The sequence below is a fragment of the Phyllostomus hastatus genome, unplaced genomic scaffold, assembly GCF_019186645.2.
Source record: "Phyllostomus hastatus isolate PE091 unplaced genomic scaffold, TTU_PhHast_1.1 phas_contig_86, whole genome shotgun sequence".
Taxonomy (NCBI): Eukaryota; Metazoa; Chordata; class Mammalia; order Chiroptera; family Phyllostomidae; genus Phyllostomus; species Phyllostomus hastatus.
The window spans coordinates 10,230,670-10,255,247 of NW_025333977.1; the positions used below are offsets into that span (position 1 = coordinate 10,230,670).

The window sequence follows — 24,578 nt, forward strand, 5'->3', positions numbered from 1 at the left end:
TGCCCCTTCCCTCTCCCCATCCTCTTGAAGCTCTCGGATAGGCAGGGTGGGAAGTCCTGCTGCCAACTCCAAATGGGGTTTCCAGTACAAGGCAGGGATTGTTGGCACTACTGATATTTGGAGCTGAATATCTCTGTGCTGTGGGGACCGTCCTGCACATCGTAGCATGTGCAACAGGACCCTGGCCCTGCCCAGAAGATGCTGGTAGCTCGCTCTCACCCCAGTTGTGACACCTGAAATGCCTGCAGACATTGCTGAGTGTCCCTTGGGGGGAAAATCACGCCCCTCATTTTTCATGACCCCCACCCCTGCTCGGAACTGCTGATGTCACGGTTTCTCTGTAACACTGTTAGAACATGCAAGTTATATGTTTGGAAACAAAGCCTTAAATTAGAGCTAAATTTGAACTTGTTTTTATTATTTTTTTTGCAGGATTAAAAAAATGTGAGTAGGAAGTGATGTACATTATGTCTGTAACTCTTAAAAAGTTAAGGTTTTATTGAAGTTAGCTTGATGATGCCATCCTTTGAGCTTTTGCCTGGAAAATCAGTCGTTGTGTTTTCAGGAGCTTTGTTGCAGTTGGTGTGAGTGTACTTTTAGGACAGTGACATTCAACTTCAGCTGCACTTTGGAAACTCCTGGGAATCTGGAAACAAGCAAACAAACAGAGCCCAGCACCCATTCCAGACTCTTGACTCAGACTCTTTGGGAGGGGGTGGGGGACTAAGTGATTTAAAGATGCAACTGGTTTTGAATATGATGCTTTTTCTTTTAACTTTCTAAAAATCAAGCTAGCAGGAAGGAAAACTTAAAAACTCCTCATTTTGAGAAAATGCAATTAAAATGTTTTTGTGAAAATTTTTTTTATTTGCTATTCTGGGTATTTCCTAATTTATTTTTAGCAGACTTGAACCAAACCATTTAATTTTCAAAAAGATATATAGATTTAAAAAGGTCACGACTGCCACTACTCGGCTTCTTGGCCTCATCCCTGCCCTTCAGCGTGGGAGGGCCACACGCAGGGCCGACCCTCCCGCCTGTGCAAGTCCCAGCCGAGCTCCTCCCGGGGTGAAGTGAAGTGAGAGTGGGAGACACAGAGTGAATGCGCCCACGGAAAGTCGGTCTGACTTCTGTCTTTACCAAATACTAGGTCTGTCATCTGGCAAGTCTGGGACCTTTCTGAGGCTCCATTCTTTTGGGAATCCCCTCTTGACCTATCTTAAAAGTTATTTGGGTGGTTCCATCTAAGATCATATACGTCAGTATATCTTGCTAAGCTCCATAAAAATGTCGGGACAGTATTATTACTGTTTTTATGTCACTGGCAGAGAAGAAACACTCTGGATGACGAGAGTCAGAAGGTTTTCTGTCTTAGACACTTTGAGAAAGTCCAAAAGCCTCCTGGTTAGTAAATCCAGTCTGACATTTCTTTCTTAGATTATTATCTAGAGCTAGAGAAGTGGCTTAAAACAAAGCATTTGTTATCTTTTTAATGGATGCTTCTCGGTTATTAGACAGGAGGTCTAGTCTGCGTACTCATTTGCAGCCCGTGTGTTCACCATCACGATGCCATTGCCGCCTCATTTGTTTACTTCCCGCTCCGATAAATTTCTAGCGCAACATGTTCATACAGTTCCCTTAAACTCGTATCTTCTGTTCAGTCGTACTGTAAAAGGCAGACAAGCCATCTGTGTCTACCTGTGTAATTCTGCATTCATGTTGTCTTACCTATTTAACAATCATTGATAATATATGAATTTATCACAGCATTTTATACTCCGCTTTTCATTGCTTCTTAACTTGACGAGACAGTGTATTGACGTTTCTTCTTTGTTTTTCCTCAGAGCCACCAACCCCTCTTTCAAGGAGGTATTGTCGAGGATCGAGTCCCACGAAGACTGCAGGAACCTGCCCATGATCTCGTTCCTCATTCTGCCCATGCAGAGGGTGACCCGCCTTCCCCTGCTGATGGACGTAAGGCCTGGCTGGCGGGCTCTGTCCTCTGTGGGTAGCTGTAGTGCTGTGGGTCTGATTAAGAAAATCATTCTTTCCTTAAATTGATACATAACCCCTCTACAAAATCTCCTAAGTGAGAAGGTGCTGTTCAGTTGGAAAGTCTCTCTTTTGTCTTATATCTTTGGAAATCATCTTCAATTTAGTCTTGTGGGGTCAGTAAAGAATTTAGATCGTATGACTTACTCAACATTTTTTGAAATGGGAAGAACATTGACTTCTTACATCAGGAGTCTTGGATTCCTGTTCGGGTTGAGCCACTAGGCCTGTGGCCTTGGGCAGCTAGCTCTCTGGGCCCCAGTCTCCTGAGGCCAGTCACTGAGACCCCTTTCCTGCAGTGTCCACGGTGCTTCCCAGGGAGTGAGACTTCAGCACCACAAGGCATCAACTCGCCCCTGCTTTGCGTTGTACAGAGTGGGCATGGGAAGTCCAGCTTCCTTCTTATTTTAGAGAACATTCACGAGGGAAACAAGTATTGATTTTGAATAGTGGCTGGGAGGAGTGAGGAAAGACTTCCTGGGACAGAGCGCAGCTGGGAGGGCAGGGGGCTGGTGGGCTGAGGGGCCTGCACGCCAGAGGGCTGGATCCGCAGTGGCGCCTGTGAGAACAGAACAGGGCATCCCACACGGCTGCCATCGAGCCACCGGGGCAGAGTGGTTTTGTGATCACACTGAAGTATTTATCGTAGTTCTGTTTCAAAATTGATCATAATGTTCATATGTCAGTTTTAGCTTACCCGATTTGTACAAATCAAAACACAGAATAAAAATATAGCAAAAATTATGACCGAATAAGGTTACAAAACAAATTGCATTTTCTGTATCTCATTACCAATTCTAAGATATACTCTGAAAGAGCAGTGGACTTTTCACAGCGAGTCCCTTTGTGGGCTCTCCTGCGTGGTTCTGGGGAGCTGCCGGTGATGATCTCAGAATTCGCAGCACCCCGCTGCTCCCCACGCTCACCTCAGTCCGCTTACTGCCTCCCCTCCCTTCCCACCCATCACTTGTAACTTAGACACCTCTTGTGAGTGTGGAAAAACCTGCAGAATTTTTAAAATTTATCACTCTAATTTTTTTTAGATTAATCCTTATCAAGGATAGAATGCAGCCAGGTTATAAAAACCAAATTGTGACTTAGAAAAGGTTTATTTTCAGGTTACACCCCAGTGTGTTCCTTCCCCACTTTCCCACTCTTCGTCTTTGTCCGCACTGTTCTCGGCCTCACGTCTCCATCTTCCATTTCCCCACGGTCAGAGCAAGCGCATCTCTTAAGCACTAGCCCCATTGTGCCTTCCAGACGGAGCTTCCTCCCGGTCTCATCGCCCACAGCACTTCGGGAAAGGGACTCCCACAGGGAAACTTGGTGTAGGGAAGTCCTTGGGCTGCGGACTAAGACAGATCTGGGGACAAATTCTCTCTCTGCCACTTACTGTGTGATCCGAGGCAAATTGCTTAACTTCATCTGAAAATAAGGATTATGGGCACCTGCACATTCGGCATGAAAAGGAGTTTAATAGTAAATGTTAAGCCTGACAATAGACAACGTTTCTTGACTAAATTAATAAAATAGTGTAATAGCTTGTGCTGAGTTATATTGTGTTTCAAAAATAGCTTCAAGAAGCAAGTACTGTGCTTTCTTTTGTAAGATTTATCAGAAGTAAGACACTTAAAAAAGATTTATATTATATGAGTTACAAAGCTTTTATAAAAATATTACATGTTGAGTTACACAGGGGAATATTTCAAACTTTACTAAATTAAATTATTAATTTAATAATTTAATAGTCATTATTAAATAAGAAATAGGTGCTTTCTAAATGTAAAATTTCTTGTTATGAATTTTCAGGGTCTTTTTTTTTCTTCTGAAAATGCATTTTAGCCATATCTCCTTAAAGTCTGTGTGTGACAGTCCCTCGGCCCCTTATACTCTCCCTCTGCTTCGTTTTGAAAACACTGCCTGAATAGATCAGACCCACAGAACCTCCTGTGCCTGCGGGAGGTTGATTCCCTCTTCTTGTCCGTTGGGCTCTGAACGTTTTTGGGTCGGAGGCCCTTTTGAGATTTTGAGTAAAACTGTAGTCATTCTCCCTAGAAAATTCCATATGCACAAAATTCACAGGTGCCTGCTCTCAGGAACATAAACCAGCATTTTTTCAAACTGCTTTTAAACCCGCTAGTGGGTCATGAAATTGATTTTTGAAAAATGAGCAGTTAAACAAAATTAGAATAGAATACACAGTTCATAATATGTACATGGTTCATAATGTGGTTAAATATAATTTCAAAAAAACTTGTTTCATTTTTGTTTGTATATGTGTACTATGTGTACTGGTTTTGGTGTTAAATGTATTTTTATAGTGAGTCATAGAAAAATCTGAGAGCCATTAATACAAACCCACAGATGGCACTCCTTGTGTTTGTTCTGACATCCTGCATAGAACAACCTGGCCACTGGCCTCAAGTTCACAGGCCTGGCACTCATCTGCATCCAGGCACCAGCGGTTTGCTAGGTCCCAGCTACCTTCCACCTGCGCTCCATGCCTGTTGTCCTAATATGTTCGCATGTATCAGAAGATGGCCACTGAGGCAGAATCTAAATGTACTTACAATACTGTCTCTTCAATTTTACTTCATTTGAAGATTTAGTTACACTTGTTTTGAGATGATTTAAGCCTAACTGAGTGAACATTTTAAACAATTAAAATGGTTTTGTTGGTTTTGAATGGATATAGCTTCAAAAGTTACAGGTAATTCAGTTTACCTCGAATTGACCTCTGTGAGCTCAATTTTATCCTCACAGAAATTGCAGCGTAAATATATCAAGAGAAAATTTACCAGCCTTTACCAGCCTTTTATTTAATTGTGTCATCTACAAAACTAGTTAATCTTTAATGGTGACGATGACAAAGTAATTTTATTATTTATTGAGGGCATACTATGTGCCAGACACTCATAGGACTTTACATGTATTATCATTTAACCCAACCACACTTGGTGACATGGTTGATGTTGCCCTGAATTTACCGTTTCAGAAGCTGAGGCTTACACAGGCAGGAGTCATGACTTGCCCAGGGTCGGATAGCTGGGAAGAGACAGAACTCAGATCTGAAGTCAGGGTCATCCACCTCCGAAGTCTATCTTCTTATTTAACCACGTCCTGGATGTCCTTGGATTCTGTATATTTAACGACCATTTCCTGGTTTTCTAATTGGATTTTAATGTCATTGTCACACCCATCCACAGTATTGTGTTCAGCATTGTTAAGTTTGCTATGACTAAGAGGTTATGTCTGGGTATTGGTTTTATTGTACTTAACAAATCAGTTGATTTTTTTCTTCTTCTGCTTCATTGCAGACTATCTGCCAAAAAACACCTAAAGACTCTCCGAAGTATGAAGTGTGTAAGAGAGCCTTAAAGGAAGTCAGCAAGGTAGGTGTGGAGAAGCTCCTCAGACAGGAAAGCATTCAAATAGCTCGGGAGAGAATGCGTCCGGCTGTGATGCTGAAAATGTATAGGTTCTTATAGCCGTTTGCACAGCATTCTTTAAAGAGCTGAAAAACAAAATGATGTCTGCTATACTCAAATGAAATGCGCATTTTTACTGTGTCAGCCAGTCTTGCTTTAAGGGCCTATAGATATCTCATTTTCTTGTGGTGTCTGAATGGCTGTTTATTCATTCTCTCGTTAAATAAATATTTATTGCCTCTCAACTACTGTGCCAGGCGTAATGCCAGCCCTTGAAAATACAGTGATGAACGAGACAGTTGCGGTTGCAGCCCTCATGAAATGTGCCGTGTAAAGGGGAAGGCGGATGGTAAATAGGAGTTACAGTAAAGGGTGGTGAGTGACTAGACAGAGAAGAAATAGTAATGTTTACGCTAAACCTAAAGCAAGAGTAGCTGTGCACCAGGGAGTGGGGAAAAGAGAATGTCTCGCATATATAGAGAAACCCGAAGGCAAGAAAGTGTTTGGAGAATCTGAAGACCTGGAATGTTCTGCATGTGACTGGAGAGCCCAGTCCAGGAGAGAGTACTGGGGAGCCACGTTGGGAATTGTGGACCTTATCCTAAGATGAATGAAGCAGAAGCTGTAAATCCGTGGGTTGTGAAGGTGACCAGTTATGAAGGTTTTTTATGGTTGACTAGGCTAGACATGACAGTGATGCATCCCGACATGATAGAAAGATGGAGAGAAGCAAACCTATAATTTGGGGGAGGGCGGCATGGAGACTGAAGGGGTGAGCGTACTGGGGTCAGAAGGCAAGGAATATGGCCTCTGGCTTGGGCAACTAGACAGATGCTCTTACTAGTCTCTGCAGTAGAAACATGGGAGAAGCGGATGAGTTCCCTTGGGGATATGGATATGGATTGAGATTCCTATGGGATATCCAAGCGGGCTGAATAAATAAGTCAGGAGCTCAGTGGAGAGCCTGGAATTGGAAGCACAAGTGTGGGAATCATCAGCATGTGGAGGGCTTCTGAAGCTGGGAGAGTGGCTGAGATTACCCAGAAAGAGTGTGTAGAAGAAGAAAAGTAGTGAGTCTGGGATAGGACTGTGAACAACAGCAACATTCGTCTTGTTTAGGGAAACGGAGACTTGCAAACCAAAATAGAACATACCAAGGAAGGAGGAAAGCCGTGAAGGTCTGGCAAAATAGCAGACGGTTTGGTGGAAGGAAGGCCAGCCCTATTCAGAGCTCCTGAAACGTAAAGTGAGATAGTGATGAAGCACGTACTGGGTTCATCCTCAGGTGGGCGTGACCCTGCAGTGACAGGGGAGAGAGCAGGGTGGAGTGTATTAAGGAATGTGTAGGGGGTGTGACCCTGCAGCCAGCCTGCAAGGGTAGCTAGCTCTTTCAACAATGGGGCTGTGAGTGGAAAGAGAGAGAGCTTAGCTGACAAGGACGTGAATGAGGGTGTTTTGTTGTTTGTTTAAAGACTGGAAAAATGCGGGTATGTTTAACTGCTGATGGGAATAGCCAGCTGAGAGAAAGCAATAAAGGTAAGTCGGTGAGGATACTGAATGGGCTAGGAGTGGAGGCAAGGACGCTGATGGCGTCAGAAGCAGCCTGGACATCACGATGCTGTGTGTGTACCACGTTTGAGTTCCGTATGTCTTTGTACCACTTTCCTGTAAAATACTGTTGAATCTTCTTTAAATTGGTTCAGTTTTGCTTATCCTCATCCTCACCAATAATAAAAAAAATCACGGGTTTCATAAGCTACTTATTTTTCTGACATACATTTTTGTATTCGAAATAAGTTTATCTTTGTCTTCGTTCATTTGAGAACAGAATGCCCACAGATTGGGTGGCTTCTAAACAACAGAAAGTTGTTTCTCACAATTCTGGAGGTCGAAGAGCCCAAGGTCAAGGTGCCAGCGTGGTCACTTGAGCACCTTCTTCCAGACTGCAGACTTCTTACTGTGTCCTCACGTGGCAGTAGGGGCAAGGAGGCTCTCTGGAGCCTCTGTCATAGAACACTCAAATCCCATTCATGAGGGCTGTACCTAATGCCATCATCTTTGGGGGTTAAGATTTCAACATCTGTATTCAGAAGAGATACAAACATTCAAACCATGACAACCTGTCGACCACTTAAATTCACCTCTTGCCCCATCAGTGGTCTGCACATCCCACTTTGGAAAGCGGTGAAGCAAAGAAACTTTGCCTGACAGGTGCGAAGTCACCTACAGCCCTGCTGCCGATGGGTCTTTTCTCCGGCAACCCAAATCCTGTGCTACCTCCCTACAGGAGTGGGGGAGGGGAGTGTCTTTGGGAGGCGCTACTAGAGCAGTTTGGCCTTGAACATGCAAGAGATTTGTCAAATTTGATGTGGTTGCTATTGAGAAGCCGAATTCACACAGAAGAGAAAAGAGAAAGGTAAGAGTTGAACTGAACTAGGAGTGAGAGTTAATATTTTTCAAGCTTTCACATCCCGGTTACAGTGGACTACTGCGGTCCTTCAGGCATCTCTTAGTAGCTTGATTCGATAGTGGTACTTTCAGGAAAGGCTGGCAGAGTGCAGGGGATCAGCGAGTTGCCTTACTTGGATACTGAAAGTGTATAAAAGGCTCTCTGTGAAGAAAAGCTGTTCCGGTGACTTGTTTTCTTGTAGGGCAGCATTTCTTTCTCTCTCTGTTATGAGTCATGAATATCAGAATTCTTCCCCTAGTCTCCTGGTGTTAAGTGGAAACCGAAATCACTCATATACCCAGCTCAGGAAGTAATCTTTGCCATTTGTGAAGGTCACTGCTGAAAGCCTACTGGTGGCTTTAAGACCACAGTCCAGATGCCTTAACAGCTTGCATGCTTTGACCCTGGCCTATCTCTCCAGCTTCCTCTTGTGTCAGCTTCCTGTGTCGGGGTCTTTTTCTTTCTCAGGCACACCGGCACTTTCCCGTCCTTGGCCCTTTGCTCATGGTGTCTGCTCTGCCTGGCCCGCGGCTCCTTCCCTCTTTGCCTTCAGCTTTCAGTGGAGATGACCTCTCTGGAGAGGCCTCCTTCTCCACCTTCCTCCTCCCTGACTCCCCTGTGTTTTGTTTTTTGTTGGGTTTTTTTTTTTTTTTTACTTTCAGATCTCAGTCTGTAATGATTGTATCTCCCTTCCGCCCTTCCATGAGAATAGAGATTGTGTAAGCACTTTCAGACGCTTACAGAGAATAGCTCTTTGCTGCTGCAGCTAAATGTAGCAGCGGGGCCATTTGTCACATTTGTCAAAGTGGGTGAGGTCCTTTTTCTGCTGGATCTCTTAGGACCGTGATTTTTATGGAGTTTCTTCTACATACGGAGGCATGACTGATTAAGTAAATCATTGGCCATCAGTGATCAAGTCCATTTCCAGCCCCTGCCCCCACCCCCCGAAGTCTGGGGGATAAAAGACTGAACCCACTTTCTAATCTCTTGGCTGGTTCTCCTGTCAGCCAGCCTCATCTCAAGGTAAGGGCTTTCCAAGAGTTACCTCGTTAACATAAACTCAGGTGCTGTTGAAACGGGCTTGTTACAAATAAATATCCTATTATAACTAAAGATGCCCTTAGGCTCCTACTAGGAAATTACAAGGGGTTTTAGACGCTATGTGCTAGATAGTATGGACAGAGACTAACTACGTATTTCTTATTATAAATCACAACATCACAGGTGTTCACCAAAGGACTGTATGCATTTCGGTTGTAGACATTTCATTAGTTCTAATTAAAGGGAATGTCCCTTAGCTTGGCCTTCCTTGAAGAATCATCAATGCCATCAGTTCCATCTGAATAAAGGCTTCCCTCTTTCATTATTCTGTTTACTGGTCATATGCATTGCACGTACCACTCTGTTTAGAACTTGCCTTTGATGTTGGTAGTCTGCCTCCAGCTGCTCAGACTTGGAAATGAGGAGGAAGGCGCAGCATGCCCTGAGGCCGGATGAGGAGGTTCCTTTGGGTAGACAGAGGTCAGGAGGCCGGGCAGAGGGAAGGAGCGGGAAGCACAGGGACCCGACCTGTGGGAGGGACCTGTGTGTGGAGGGCGTGATGGAATGTGAACACATGAGGGACGTGTGTCCCTGAAAATTTCCAGGGTAATTTTTTTCCCTCTGTCTTCACGAACTAATGATGCCATTTCTAACTGAGTACAAAGGCTTCACTGTGTAAAACTGAGAACTTGAACTGTCAGAAATGAGTCTCCGGAGCTTCCCACGTGCTAATTATTTCCTGCGAGCGATCTGCTTTTGAAAGTGAGGTTTCTCTCCTTGACCTCTCAGCCCTCCCATTTCTCTGTCTTCCCAGTTGGTTCGACTGTGCAACGAAGGCGCCCGGAAGATGGAGAGGACGGAGATGATGTACACAATTAACTCCCAGCTGGAATTTAAAATTAAGGTATTCTCACACTTCTACGTAAACAGATTGATTACTGCTCTCGCTTAAGTCTTCTGTAAATAGAGAGGCAAGTTGAGGGCAACAAAGTGGAAAGGATTTGACCTTTCAAAGAAGGGCCATAAATTGATTACAGAGAGGGAGTAGCAGATGCCGCGGGCACTTCCTTTCTTGCTTATGTCAGACAAGTGGCCTCTCTGCAGGCCACAGAGTTAGGGGTTATCTAACCAGAGCATCCTCCCACCCCATCCCCGAGGAAGGCACCAAACCTGGGAAAAGGGTAGTTTAAAATAATAAAATTTTAGTATGAGAAGGAGAGTTCTTTGGTATATGCAAAGTGTCCTGCAAATCAGTGGTATCCCAGAAGCTGGACTGCAGTGTTCTCCCAAGTCAAATAAGGACAGTCCTTGTCTGGTTTGCAAAACAAGATTGTTTGTGAATTGTTCTTTGCAAATTTGTTTTTCTCCCATAATTCTTTATTGACTACATGCTGCTACCTGTCCCTGCTTGTCTGATGCTGCTCGGAGCAGATGACAAGGTGAACAAAAAAGAAAGTGACAGTTACTGACAAATCTAGGCCACGCTCAGTCCTTTGTTGGTGGACAGCTGAGTTCTAAAAGGATGTGAATGCTCACAATTGTGGTTCTGTTTTGTCTTATGACATGTAGATTTCACCGAGCAACTTAAAATGACAGATCATGTTTTTATATAGTAAAAGTGTTCCTAATTCATGCAGTGGTTAATGATCAGCATTTCATGGCATAAAATGCATGGCATCAGCATTTCCCGCTGGAGAGAGCAGATCACTGCCCTGCCATACAGTGTGAGGACCACTCTACAGTACAGCTATGTATACCCTCTTATTTTACAGATGAGGAAACCAACGCCCAGAGAAAAATTCATTGTTTAACAGGTTCACTTGGCAAGTGGCGGTAGAATCAGGGCTAGGGTCCTGATGTCCTGACTTGCAGATCAGGGTAAACTCTTCCACCACCACATCTTGACTATAAAGACTTAGTAGCAGAAACATGATCCATAATTCTTAGAACAGACAACGATGGGCACTTGTAAACCCAACACAAATGCATATATACCCTTTAAAGTTACAATGTCCTCATACAAAAATTCACAGCAGTTTCAAAACCCATCTTTCTCCCATCACCCCCAAAGAATCTTGTCCTTCTCTGTAATTTGTTTCTAATTATTTTAGGAAAATATGTCTGGTAATTGAGAAATGCCATTAGCAGCAAAAGTAAAATGAGCCTTGACTTACAAAGTTTCTCCTGGGAAATGCTTGTGTCGCCCCACAGCAAGCAGATTGCCCTGTCAGTATAGCACATGGCTAAACTTGCCAGCACACCAGATTGGACCACCAGCACTTCTTCCTTTGCCAGCTTCAACCACACTGGCCTCATCCGAGCCGCATGCCCCATCAAATCTCAGGCATGAGTTCAAACAGCAGAATCTTTTGCCACCAGGGCCTTCAAGCTCCCTAAAAATTTTTGAGCAGCTTGAAGTTATGGCGTGTTGCAGCCGACATGAGCCTTTGAGACAGTTTCATTCAGGACAGGGACGCAGCTCTGTAGAAGACAGCTAGGTAGTTCCTCGAAAAGCCAACCAGAATTACCGCATGACCCAGCAGTTCCCCTCCTAGGTACATACCCAGGAGAACTGAAGGCGGCTGTTCTTAAAAATCCCTTTACATCAGTGGTCATGGCAGCATTGTTTATTATTGCCAAATTATGGAAACAACCCAAATATCCATCAACAGAATTGGCAAAGTGATAAAAGAAATGTGATATATCCATCCAATGAAACAGTGTTTGGCCACAAAAAGGAATGAGGCCCTGGTACGTGCTACAACATGGGTGGGTGAGCATCGAAATGTTATACTGAGTGAAAGCAAACAGACTGGAATGGCCGCAGATTGCATAATTCCACTGATGTGAATTGTCCAGAATAGGCAAATCTATGGAGGTAGAAAGTAGAATCGTGACTGCCAGGGCCTTGGGGGAGGGCAAAGTGGAGAGTGAGTCCCTAATGCATTTGGGGTTTCCTTTTAGGGTAACCCCAGGAGCATGTTCCGGAATTAGGTAGCCGTGATCTTCACACAGCATCATGAATGTACTAAAGCCAATGACTCAATCACATACATACTTTTAAATGGTTAAATTGTTTATTTTACCTCAATTTAAAAAATATTTGCTCTTCAGCATCTCTTCCTTGTCTTGCTGGCCCACAAAACTATCGAATCTTATGCTGAGGCTAGTTTTCTAGGATGCCAAGGAACACAAAAGTCTTTTCTCCGTGGGGATTGTATCAGTACCTTTAGGGATATATTTTTGTTCATGAATTTCTTTTCTGGGTTTTGAGGTGCACCTGGATTCTAGTCTTAGGGTTTCTGAACTCCAGAAATGCCCCCTTAGGCTTGTTCGGATTTTTTTGTGGTCTTTTTCACAATTGTTGTTCCTCCTCTTTCCCCTCCTCCAACACTGAATGACTTTTATCGTCTAACAATCAATTCTGAAACAAAAAAACACATAACATCAGATTTTTGTTTTCAAAAGAAAGGCCTATTGAAAGCCATTCTCAGTTTTAGATATTCATTAGAAATTTATTTTTATCTGGTGGAGTATGAGGAGTCCATAAAAATCTATCTGTTTTAAAGACAGCACAGTAATTGGAAAAACTGTCTTTCCCCAACCCCTAAACTAAGAGCAGCCATAAGGAGGTTGCACGTACCCTGGAATGTAAGACTGTCCTGGGTTCATCCGGTAGGGTCCCATGCCAGAGCAAGAGACCTCTGTGTTCCAGCAGTCACACACCTTCATTGGGACCAAACTGGACTCCCAGTTCTTCTCAGTGACCTCTTGTGTGCTGATGGGGTCACCACTCACCTAAGCGCTCTCTTCGTCTGTCGGAACTTTAAAGTTTCAGCCATTCCTGTTGGATGATCGTCTGGTTTGAGATTTGGGGGCTGGAAACTCTGTGTACTCGCTTAATAGCAAGTTTTGAAAGTTTGAGGTCAGCCATAATCTTTCATTCTTTTTGAACCTCCAGGAAAGCAGTATGTAACTGATGAGGAACCTGCTTATAGAAGTCTTTTATGAAGTTTAAAAAAATTAAATCCTTTCTTAACTTTCTTATTTCCTTCCTAATATCTTCAATTTCCTATAGCTATTTTTAATCATTATTCCCTGAGAAGGATGACATTTGGTTGCACTACACTTCTGCAGTTTACATTTTGTGTGCCCAAGAACTTCGGCTTATTTTGTGGATATAGTGTTTTAAGTCAGCTTCTTGGCAGTAAGCATTTCTGGTAACTTAAAAAAAATAGAGCTCTCAAGGGTAAGGATTATTCTGTGGTTTTGAGAGTTTTTCAGTTGGAAACTGGAAACTGAAAATTTTTTAAAAAAACTATGTAACTTCTTGTATCCAGCCTTTTGTGTGGGATTAAGATGGATTATTTTGAGAAAACTTCGTTTTCCCGACCAGAAAATAGCATGATGCTTTCAGGGGTGAATTTCTATGAGGAAAACTAGCATAAACTTAAGAACAGGTGTTCTTCGGAAGATGTCTGTGTAAAGAATTAGTAGACAAATCACACATTTGAGAGGAGTTTTTTCCCTTTTTGAATAAAGTCTGTTTAATTCATAAAGTAAATGTAGACTTTTATATTTGCTTCTTAACTGGAGTTATCTATATTTTCCCGTATGTTTAGATTCTGACCTGTGAAATGTAAAATACCTGCCGTTGTTACTGGTAGGTTTCATTCTGAGGCTTTTCGGTTTTAAGTGATTCCTTATCAATCTTCTTTCTCAGTGGAGAGTTAATAGAAAGAGTTAATATAATACTTACTTTCTTGTTGACCCAATAGCAGTTTCATATTGAGTTTTAGTTACATATGGGCAAATTAGTGGTATTTTAATATTGGGAAATAAAATGTTCTCTTTCATTTTTTTATTAGAGAATTACTATACTTCTCTAATTGTTTCACTATCATATACCTATAAAATAATGATGCATGCCATAATATGTAGAATTTGTTTGTAAGGTTTATATTTTACATACAATAACCTTAAAAGTACCCTCATTTGGCTTCGGGTGCTGAGTTTTTCTCTTTTCACAGCCTTTTCCCCTAGTCTCCTCCTCCCGGTGGCTGGTAAAGAGAGGCGAACTGACAGCCTATGTAGAAGACACGGTACTTTTCTCAAGAAGGACGTCCAAACAGCTAGTCTACTTCTTCCTCTTTAACGATGTGCTCATTATCACCAAGAAGAAGAGGTAAGCCTTTCTGTGGTGTTGTTCGCTGTCTGTCCACTTTCAAAGCTCTGCAATTCAGGTGCTTGTTAGAGGTGATCGTCCTTTAAAAGCTGGAGATGTTAGATGTGTGGTTTCTGCACACGGAACCACAGCAGCGTCTGTGCTGCATTCGCTTTAACTTACCTGCACAGCTGAGACTTGAACCGTTAGCAGCGTCAGCATTCTAGCCAGGCTGTATTGAGCTTTTGCAGTGGGCAGACCCACGTTCTGAGCATTTTATACATTCATACTATTGAGTTCTCATGGCATCCCTCAGGAGGGAACGATCTTATTCTCAATCAGCAGTTTTCAAATCTCTTCTCTGTAGAACCTTTCCTCTGATTGAGAACAAGCTGGGGCGCACGTCTAGTGCTCCTGGTAACTTCATTTGAAATCTAGTGCCCCTCACGATTGGTAGTCTAAAACGTTTCCCCATGACTGGGAAGATGTTCTCGATCCTCTAGTACTCTCTTCTTAAGGGAATATAAAGTAACTCAGCTGTTTGGCAGAGTGTTTATGCCTCTAACTTCAGACTTCTGGCTGTGCACTCATGAACTACTCTGGGGAGACATCCAGGAGGAGTACTGTAGAAGCACGCGGGCATGCGCATGCGTATACACTAGGGAACGTTCTCACTATACTCAGTATACGTAGGACTGTAAGATATTTTCCTGCTGGTCCTTCATGAATATTCCGTCTTTCGCAGAATGCAAACATAAACATAAATCTGTGGTGTGTCATTTCCACAGAGGAGGGCAGTGCTAGTGAGGAGAATTGCTGGCATGTAACCGAAGTAGGGGTAGTTCCTAGGGTGCAGTTTTGACAAGGTGAAGAGACTCATGGAAACAAGCTTCTAGGAATATGTAAAAGACGTGTCAAAATTTACCATAAAATATGTATTTAAATTCTACTTCTGACTTGCTGACATGTTGGCTTGAGTAGGCAAACGCAGCGAAAACAGAGGCTGAGCTTTTCTTTTTGCTCCTTTAAGTCAGACTGTTATGAATGATTTCAGCTGTTTGGCCATCCGGCTGAGCTGAAAACTTTGGATGGTCTCTCCTGAAAAGCCATAATATAACTCTGAGGGTTATTTTTCATACTTAGGAAAAGAGTGTTTCCATAACTTGAGGAAGAAATGATTTCTCTTACCCTGGGTCAGTTTAAATAGTTCTAGGAGTTAAGTCAATTTTATAAATAAAAGATTGGAGAGACATCATAATTTTTGTATTTTTATATTTTGTTGGTTTCCTATGAGATAGCATGTTTTTTTGGCATTCTTCAAGATGTTTTGTTTTTGGGAAAGAATAATTATATATATATGACTCTTCAAATGCCAGAACTCTTGACTTTTAACATCTTCCAGCTGTTGAAATATTTGCTCTGTCTCAATGGACCAAAAGCTTTGTCCAAGCTTTTGATTTAACAATAAAGTATATTAAACCAATTTTAAATAAAGTGTAGTTTTGATTATGATCATTTCAATGACTTGATGAAACCATTAAGGGTATTTAAACCAGGATAGTACAACTTTTATTCTTGGACTTGCATAGAACTACCCAATAAATATAGACTTTGAAAGTTAGAATTAAGGTATATGTTATTCCATTAACTGGAATACTTTTCCCTCCATAGGAGATTTTGCCATTACATTTAATGTTGCTTTCCTACCTATCCCACATGCATTTTCTCAGGTAACTTTGAACTTGTATTGTAATAAAAGGAACAACAAAGTATATGGCTCCAATGGAGAGGGCAACCTGAGTACCTGACTTTGCCTTTACCGAAACTGGAATTTTCTTGCCTTCACCATGAGCTCATCCTATTTCTAAGGTGCTCTTGACTCAGCATGGCACTGAGGCTCAGGTTGCCTAACCTACATACGTGGTGAAAGTGGCAAGCAGAACACAGGGGCTGGATAAACAGGCTTGGTTAAAAATGTACAGTATGCACAGCCCTATTTACTCTGCAGCTTCAAGGAGGCAACTACAAATGCTTCGCATGCCAGAGGCAGCAGCGGAGGAGATTCAGAAGCTTTCAACAAGGCAGTAATTTAGGCTTGGCCACGAGGTGCAGATAAAGGATTACTACCTGTGCCAGCTCTGCGGGACTGATCCAGCCACCCGCTGCCTAATCGTAATTCCGGGATTTAGTCAAGGAGCCTAGCTTCTGGATCTCCAGTGGTTTTCAGCTTCGGGGAGGCTCCCGGGCTACCGGCAGAGACAGCTTGGGAGGGGAGTTACTCTTCCTCCTTCCCAGTCTGGCAGCTGTTCTGTGCCGAGGTCGGCTGGCCGCAGATGTCGGGGGTGTGCGGCCGCCTCCACTGGGCAGAGCCCCCATTACTGCTAGTGCTTGCAGAGCGTCAGTGACCATGGCTGTCTTCTAGGACAGGAATTTTCACTTTGTTTTTTTAGAATATCCAAAAGGAAGTTTAAAGTTTCCTTCAGCTTTGGACTGTTCATGAGTCACTGTGTTACTAGTCTCTTCCACCACATTTCAAAAGGAACCAGGATCCACGCGACTGTTTTGAATGAGAAAGGGAAATCTTTGGCAGTTGAAGCTTTCACCGCAGATTACTTGGGCCCTTTTGGAGCCGAGTTCTCCACTAGGCTCTCCTGAGACCTGACAGCTCCCCGGCGTGGGGCTGCCGTGTGCTCCGTAGGGTGTGGTAGCAGCTTCCCAGTTTCTAGTAGCACTGTCCTCCCAGGTGCAGCAACCCAGAATATCTCCAGACACTGGCATATGTTCTCCGGGGGCCAGATTGCCTCCAGTTGGGAACCACTGTCCTAGAGTGGTGGTGAAGTGTCAGCCGGCGCTGCCTCCATAGCAGTGACAGGGTGAAAATCTGTCAGACCGGACACAGCAATAATCGATTGCCGTGTTGTGTTCATAGCTTAATGGACAGTAACTTCTTATACTATACAGTCCATGCCTAGTAATAACTTATTTATACTCATCCATTATGGTATACAGACTATGTGCTGTGTCCAACCTTAAGTATTAAATACTACTCTTCCCAGTTCCGCAGTGTGAATACCGAAATCAAGACCTAAATAAGTTCAGACTCTGAAAAGACTTATTTTGTAAGGTAGTTAGCTGTCTTACTATTTTCATATACCAGCCTTATATCTGGCTTAGGTCTTCCCTTCTGATTTATTCTTCAGATAAGAACAGTTTTTCTCCCCAGCTGCTGTAGCGAAGTACCACACAGTAGGTGTCTTAAAGCAACAGCACTCCAGCCTCTCACAGTTCTGGAGGCAGAAGTCTGAAGTCGAGATATTGACAGGCCGCACCCCCTCCAAAAACTCTAGGAAGGAACCCTGCCTTGCCCCTTCCCGCTCCCGGTCACTCCTGGGTTCCTTGGCTTGTAGCAGCCTAACCCCAGTCTCTGCTTCTGCCTTCACATAGCTTCTTCTCTCCTGTGATTCCATGTCTCTAAACCCGCTCGCCCCCATATAAGCACACAGGTTACTGCGTATAGGAGCCGCTCTGCTCCACAACATCTCATCCTAACTTGATTACATCTGCAAAGACCTTGTTTACAAATATGGTCAAAAGCACAGGTACCAGGGCGAGGGCTTCAACATATTTTTTGGATGGCACAGTACAACCCAGTCTCCTCTCCCAGCCCTTCGTCACGAACGTTCTAAGCTAGTCCTAGAACACGCCTTTATTTTTCAAACACTGATGGATGCCATTTTTCATAGTTTAGGAGGGTCATTACAGTTATGTGACTTCCACACCTCTACTGGGTGGTGGTGTAGGTTATCTTCATTCAAGTCTTCTCCTTCAAACATGGTCCTTCTCCAGGGTCTGTTCCAGGGCTTCTGTCCAGCTGGTTGCTCCACAGTGAACCTGAAAGATGACTTTGACTCCCTGTTCCTCACTGCACTTCCCTGTTCAGCCAGTCTCCATTCTTCTAAGCTGCCTGTGACATTGCTTCTCTCACATTGCCACTGCCCCGGGACCCCACCTTGAATCTGCCATGGAGACACATCTGACCGGATCCGTGCCACCATCCCTCCGTCCATTTTACATTGCACAGTCAGAGTGCGCTTTTCAGAAGACAGACCTACGCAGCTCATCCCTTGCAAACTCCCCTTTCGTTGTCTTACCTTGCACTTGGTATAAAGCCTCCCTGAAGCACCTTTCTGGCCACCAGGACCTGGCACATGTTTCTTTCTCTGCTTAGACCAGGGGTGTCCATCCTGAAGCCCACAGGCTGCATGCAGCCCAGGATGGCCATGAATTTGGCCCAATGCAAAATTGTAAATTTACTTAAAACATTCTGAGATGTTTTTGTGGTTACGTGTCACAGTGTATTTAATGTGTGGCCCAAGACAATTCTTCTTCCAGAGATGCCAAAAGGTTGGGCACCCCTGGCATTCTCCCTGCCTCCTAATTCCTCCCCACCCCAGACCTTTTCTAGGCAAAGTCCTTTTCATTGTTTAGGTCTTAGATTAATTGTCAAACCCCTTGGGAGTTCTTCTCCATTCCTCTAGAGTGGGTTTATTTTGACTGCTTTGTGGTCCCATAAAACCCTGCGTTTTCTTTGCCATAACATTTATGTTACCATGTGTTCATCTCTTGTTGACCTTTGCATCCTTGGTGCATAGCCCGATGCCTGTCCCATAAAGTTCATTTGTAAATATCTGTTGAATGTCAACTGTTAATGGCAAATGGCACCAGGTGTTAGACCTTGGTTCTTGAGTTAGGCTAAGAAGAGAATTCAGCACCAAGACTCAAATACGAGTGACAGTTGTAGACAGTCTCAGGGGTAGAAGAAGTGAACCATGGAAGAAGTGAGCCAGCATGGCTGTGTGGACTCAGGAAACAAGTCACAGAGGCAAAGGAAGGACCTTTGGAGCTTAGGAGAAAGGCTAAGCTAACGCACCTGGGAGAAGAAGAGGGGGAAGGCGTGGGCATGCTCCAGCGAGACGGAGAGAATGCAAGAGTGTGGGCGCACAAGGGTCCTTCGTCTGAAGGGCTTTGATCTGTCTTCCGAAGGTGGGGATTTTAGGGCAGGTCTCAGGGAGGATCTCAGTAGACTACTCATCAGCTTTCCAGGTGTGTCTTTTCACGGTCGTGGTCTCTATTAATTGGTCAGTGCCAGGGCAGGGGGTCATACCACTGAGGCCTACATGTTATCTCTAGTTTAACCAAAACTGTCACTGTGGTCAACAGACCCAAAGCTTTGTCCTAAGAGGCTATTTGATGTGGACCAGAGCCTCATTGTCCTGGGGACTTAATGCTTAAGGGAGTGGTCATGCAAAGGCTGGTATGGGAGCTGTATGAGGCCATTCTCCAGCCCCCTTGTTCCTTCTCCAAGGGGGTCTACCACAGGACTAGTGACATGCCAGGGAAGGAAAGGTCAGGAGAAGGTCTGAACCACGTGATCAGCAATATGAAAGGTCAGGGGGTCTAAACCGCATGGCCAGTGAAATGCTAGAAGAGAAAAGGTCACCCTGGGAGGTGAGGTCCCACCCCAGTTTTGCCCATTGCTGGGTATCTGGGGCTTTCCGCCCTGGTACCCTACATACCTGGCGTTAGTCCTCCTCCGCTCATGCCTGTCTAACTATATCAAACCAATCGTGTGGATGATTAAATATAAACAATTCCAGTGAATGCATTACTCAGTGGACAGCCTCCTCTCATTTCACCCCCGAGCTAACATTTCTTTGAATGTTCTTTTATGTGATTTCTGCATTCTACTCCATTATGTAATCCTTTTTAAGTAAACATTTTAAATTAATTTTGGCAAAAACAACTCTGGAGCTTGGTTTGTCATGGGGCCTCTGGAGTTTCACCTACAGAAGACAGCCAGATTGTTAGGGCTGTGTTTCCAAAGCTGTGCTCTGTAGAGGAGGTTTTGGGGGCGCGCTTTTGTTTTGTACTATTGTGTCAGCCAGTGCTTTGAGCTTCAAGTAAAAGTATACTCATACAGAAGGGTTAAACAATAAAAAGTTGAACTGTCACGCACATGCACAAACAATAAGAAGTTGGGTGATTTGGGGAACCCTCCCTATTGTATTCCTCTTAAGGAAATTTACTCTTTGACCTCTTAGAAAGTTTTTGGCTGAATGTAACAGAATTCCCAAATAACAGTGGCTCGAACACGGAAGGCATTGCATTCACTTCTCTGTCCAGACAGGAAGCCTGAGGGGGGTCAGCCGGGGCCCAGAGGTCACCAGTAACCCAGCTCCTTTCCACTCTTCAGCTGCTCCGAGCATGGGGCTTCTGGGTTGCAGGTGGCTCCTGCAGGCGGCACGACTTCATTCAGGATCAGGGAAGGGAGGCTAGGGTGAAAATCAGAGGCTGAGCCAAGGGGCTCTGTCCTCAGGTGGCTTTTCTTTTTTATCAGCAGAGGAAAACCTTTGCCAGACAGTCCCCAGAGGACTTCTTGTATGTCCTGGGGAGTCTTGGGTCACAGGGCTTGTTCCAAGGGAGGCCGGGAAAGCCAGCAGGTGATAAGGACCAGGAAAGCTATGATTGCTTTGGCTAGCACCCTGGGGCTTGATGGACAGGAACGTGGGGGGCTGGCAGCGGACTAGATCATATTTCCAGTCACAACAAGGAAATCCTTCTTTCCACAGAGCACCACGTAACAGATGAGTAGTTTGGGAAATGGGAAGAACTCTTTAAAAGAACTAACACCTTGCCTTTAGGATGAATGGGGTGGGGAGTATTCGGTTCTGTGGAGAAAGAAGTGATTGGAGATTTTGAATCAGCTTCCTTTTGGCCGGCCTTCCTCCTCCAGCTGGGGTTCCTGTGAGGGTCTCCGTGGCAGTGCCTTTTCGCTCCCACCAGCACAGGAGCGCCCCTCAGTGCATTTGGGGCAGATGGGTGGGCGTGGTCTGGGTATTGGCCACACCACCAAAAGCATGCTGAAATCCAGTCTAGTCTTATTAACCTCTAGCAGTAATCATGTTTGAATTTGTTTTCTTGTCCTGGGTTCTCTCTCTACCTATAAATGATTTAACTGTGATGGTTTGGGGTAGCCCCTGTAGTGACATGAGTAAGTAATTACAATAGTAATGGTGGTGATGAGAATCTGTACTATTGAGCATGCTGTTCCCTGAGCTGAGCATGTATGTGCAGTGTATCATTGAGTTATCAGAGCGGCCTTGCATCACCTCCATTGCACAGATGAGGACACTGAGGTGGGGAAAGAAGGACCCTTTTTTAATGTCTCAGCAAAGCCGAAATTCCCTTTAGAGCCTCGTCTCTAAACAATTTATTTATTTCTTGACTTCATTTTTGTAGAATACTTCTCACCATTCTCCATTCCGCAGTGTCATTGGGAAAAACATCCTGTGCACCTTTTTGTGTTGTTTTGGTAAACACATATTCCAAAGCAAGTTTTTTTGTTCAGTGAGTATTTTTGTGGTTGTGCAGGGTGTAGGAGGAAATGAGAGCTTGTACCAAACTGCATTTGCGAGCTTTCCTCTACCTTTAGCTAATCCAGCACCAGAGTGTGAGGAAAAGGTTTTCCTTCTCACAATGTTTCCTTCCCGCAGACAGTTAAGCCAGTAGGTTTCCACTTCCTCCTTCCCCTTCCATAAATACTGTGTATATTGACATAACTTGAACTCAGTGACACATTACGAGCCCTCAGGGTTTAAAGAAAGGATTTTCTGTAGTAGAATACTACCAGATCAGTATCACGAGTTCAGGGAGTTCAGTTCCAACTTGCATTTCCCCAAGTAGTCTGAACGCCCAGTGGCTTAAAGCTGTGCACGCCCCATGGAAAAGGTCATGGCCTGGTCTGTGCGTTTCTCCAGTTTGAAGCCTTGCCCATTACGGAAAGGAGTCACCTGACACTGCCTCTCCTCCTCTGCAGAATAAACCCCTTCCTCGGGAACTCAACTTAAAGAGTATCTCGGATAAAGGAAAGGCAAGAAGACTGACTCAAAGCTCTTTTATTCCTGCAACATAAAACTTGGTTATTTCTGACAACCGTGATAGTGGGTTCTAAATTCTAGGCGGTGAGATGGGGTGAGGGAGAAGTGAGCGCTCCCTTTCCCTTTTCCTCCCCCTCTTCATCTCTGGTCTCCCCACATGCCCTTGACTCCTCTACGTGATGGTATTGTGTCCTCTGTTCTGTAAGAAGAGTGGATGTTGCCATTCAGTGTTGAAAGTTGCCGTGACCGAGGAGCACCATATCAGGGTCAGAGATCAGACAGGACCGGGCTGAAATCCTGGCCGTGGGATCTTGGGCAAGTTACTCTTAACCTCTCAGAGCCTCAGTATTCTCATCTGTAAAATGGGGATAATAATTCATCCTCTTCGTGGCATTCCTGTGAGAATTAAATGAGCTAATGCGCATAAAGCTCTTACCACAGCGAGCACTCTCTGCCGAGTGACTGATACCCGCTGAGTGGCATTATTCCCAGCGTTGTGCTTCTCACTCTCAAGATTAAATTATTGCTCTCGGCTTCTAGAATATTTCATTGTTTAAGAAAGTAGTTTGAAACCCTTAGCCATTGCTATTCATCTGGAGGTTGTGGAGCACTCTGGGGTCAGACCTAGATTGGTGGCCTGAGGAACAACTGTACTTAAATCCATCCCCTTCCTTCCGCCCAGATCAGGAGTCCATGCCAGATGGTGAGTGAGCAGGAGACAACCATTGACCTACTTTGTATTATTGAATGAGTTGATGTGAATCGTGCACACTTGGGTAGCAGTGGTTTTCCTGCAACATCCCTCAACTGATTAGGAGACAGTATAGCTTTGTGGCTAAAAAAGCAAATTCAGTATATCCCCAAACTGGAATGTGGAGATTACTCTGGTAATTTGGAATAACTTTGTTACCAATGTAACACGGTGCCTACTTTCTCTTCAGAGCTTCTTTAGTTGTCGTCACACCATGGCGAAAGCTTCAGTAAGTTGCCAGCAGCCTCTCTGTCAGGACCCTGGGTTCAGGGCATCCTGTGGGCAGCTGGGAAGGTCCCAGGTTGTGGAATCTGGGAATCCATGGTGACAGGAATAGGGGCTTGGTGGTTCTGCTATGGGCCACTGGCCACCTTCTTTGGTGACAATGAGTCACAGCAGATCCTTATCTTACCAATGAATGTGATTCTCATCTCTAGTATTTGTTATACCGTTGACAATGAAATAGGAAGCATGGGGCAAGTTTGTTAGTCTTCAGACTTACTGTGAGGAGCTGAGCAAGAAAGGCTGTTTGAACTCAGTTTCTGGATAAATATCACACCTTGTTTTGCTGGTTGGGAGCACTTGGCCAAATTATTAATTTAGCTCTAATTATGCTTTTCCACTTTAATAGCTCACATTTATTGGCTGTGAGCCAGGCATGAGTTTAGGAGCTTTGTATCCAATAATAAATCTTCACAACAACCCAAAGAGATTGGTATTATTATCCCCACTTTACAGATGAGAAAACTGAAACCAGAGAGGATCAGTAACTTGCTCATATCACAAAGTGAGTGACTGATAGAATTGGGATTTTTATAGACATTCAAAATCAAGTCTTAACTGCTATACTGCACTGCTTACTTTAAAATCGTCTATTATTTCACTAAAAACTTTTTTGTGTCATTCCAACACAAACCTTTAAAATTGAAATCAACTTCAGTCATGTGAAAAGTATTTTGATCTCTTAACTCAAAATACATTTTACTATAGTCCAATATTCTCTATCCCAGTAATGTTTAACCAGAGTATTTTTATTCCAGTTAAGCACAAGATCAAATATGGGGATTTAGAAATCACATGTGCAGATGGAAAAGAGAAACAAGTTGACATCCGCAGAGGAAGAATTCTCATATGTGTCTTGAAGGATGGCAGGAAGAGTGTTCTTTGATCTGATAAAACCCCCTGCACTCCCTGGGATCAGGGTACCAGGAGATTGGCAGAGCCCAAATAAATCCCTGAGAGAAAAGCCAGAGGGCCTTGGAGAGGATCTTGGACAGTGACCCCCAAGAAGGATGACTTAGCCATGTACAGAGGCATTAGAAGAAGATAGAATTTCAGGGTCACAGGGGCTCAACACCATCCAATGTCATAGTGCAGATGCCCAGGAGAGCAGTGACGCCCACCCCAGTCATTGGGGTTGGTGGGGCGTGGGCCACAATGGCGTTGGGGAGCAGTTTCCCGGGCATGTAGGCTCGGGGTCTGAGACCGTGAAAAGGCAAGCAGCTGCTGGCTGAGGAGACCTTTGCATTGACACCAGCAGGTGCAAGGAAAGGTCTTTTCAAGACAGGGAAGCTGTGTACCTGTTTTATAGAGAGCCTGGGGAAAGCAAACTACTGAATAGGTTTTAAAAAAGCATACCCAGTTTTCCAATATATGCAGAAAAATGTGTTTTGTTTTGGACAATTCTTGATAGCATCTTCTTTAAATTTAACTCTTTTATAAAAGGGAGTATTGGGGTGCTGGTTGGATTTTCAGC

At 44.0% G+C, this 24,578-nt stretch overlaps 1 protein-coding gene across 1 annotated transcript in view; it reads left to right on the forward strand.

Moving 5' to 3' along the window:
- Positions 1–24,578, forward strand: part of ARHGEF26 (Rho guanine nucleotide exchange factor 26) — a 114,541-nt gene that overhangs the window by 66,049 nt on the left and 23,914 nt on the right. The window contains exons 7-10 of the mRNA XM_045851622.1: positions 1,845–1,974; positions 5,370–5,444; positions 9,785–9,874; positions 14,001–14,155. Coding sequence (XP_045707578.1) covers positions 1,845–1,974; positions 5,370–5,444; positions 9,785–9,874; positions 14,001–14,155 — 450 coding nt within the window. The remainder of the gene's footprint in view (positions 1–1,844; positions 1,975–5,369; positions 5,445–9,784; positions 9,875–14,000; positions 14,156–24,578) is intronic.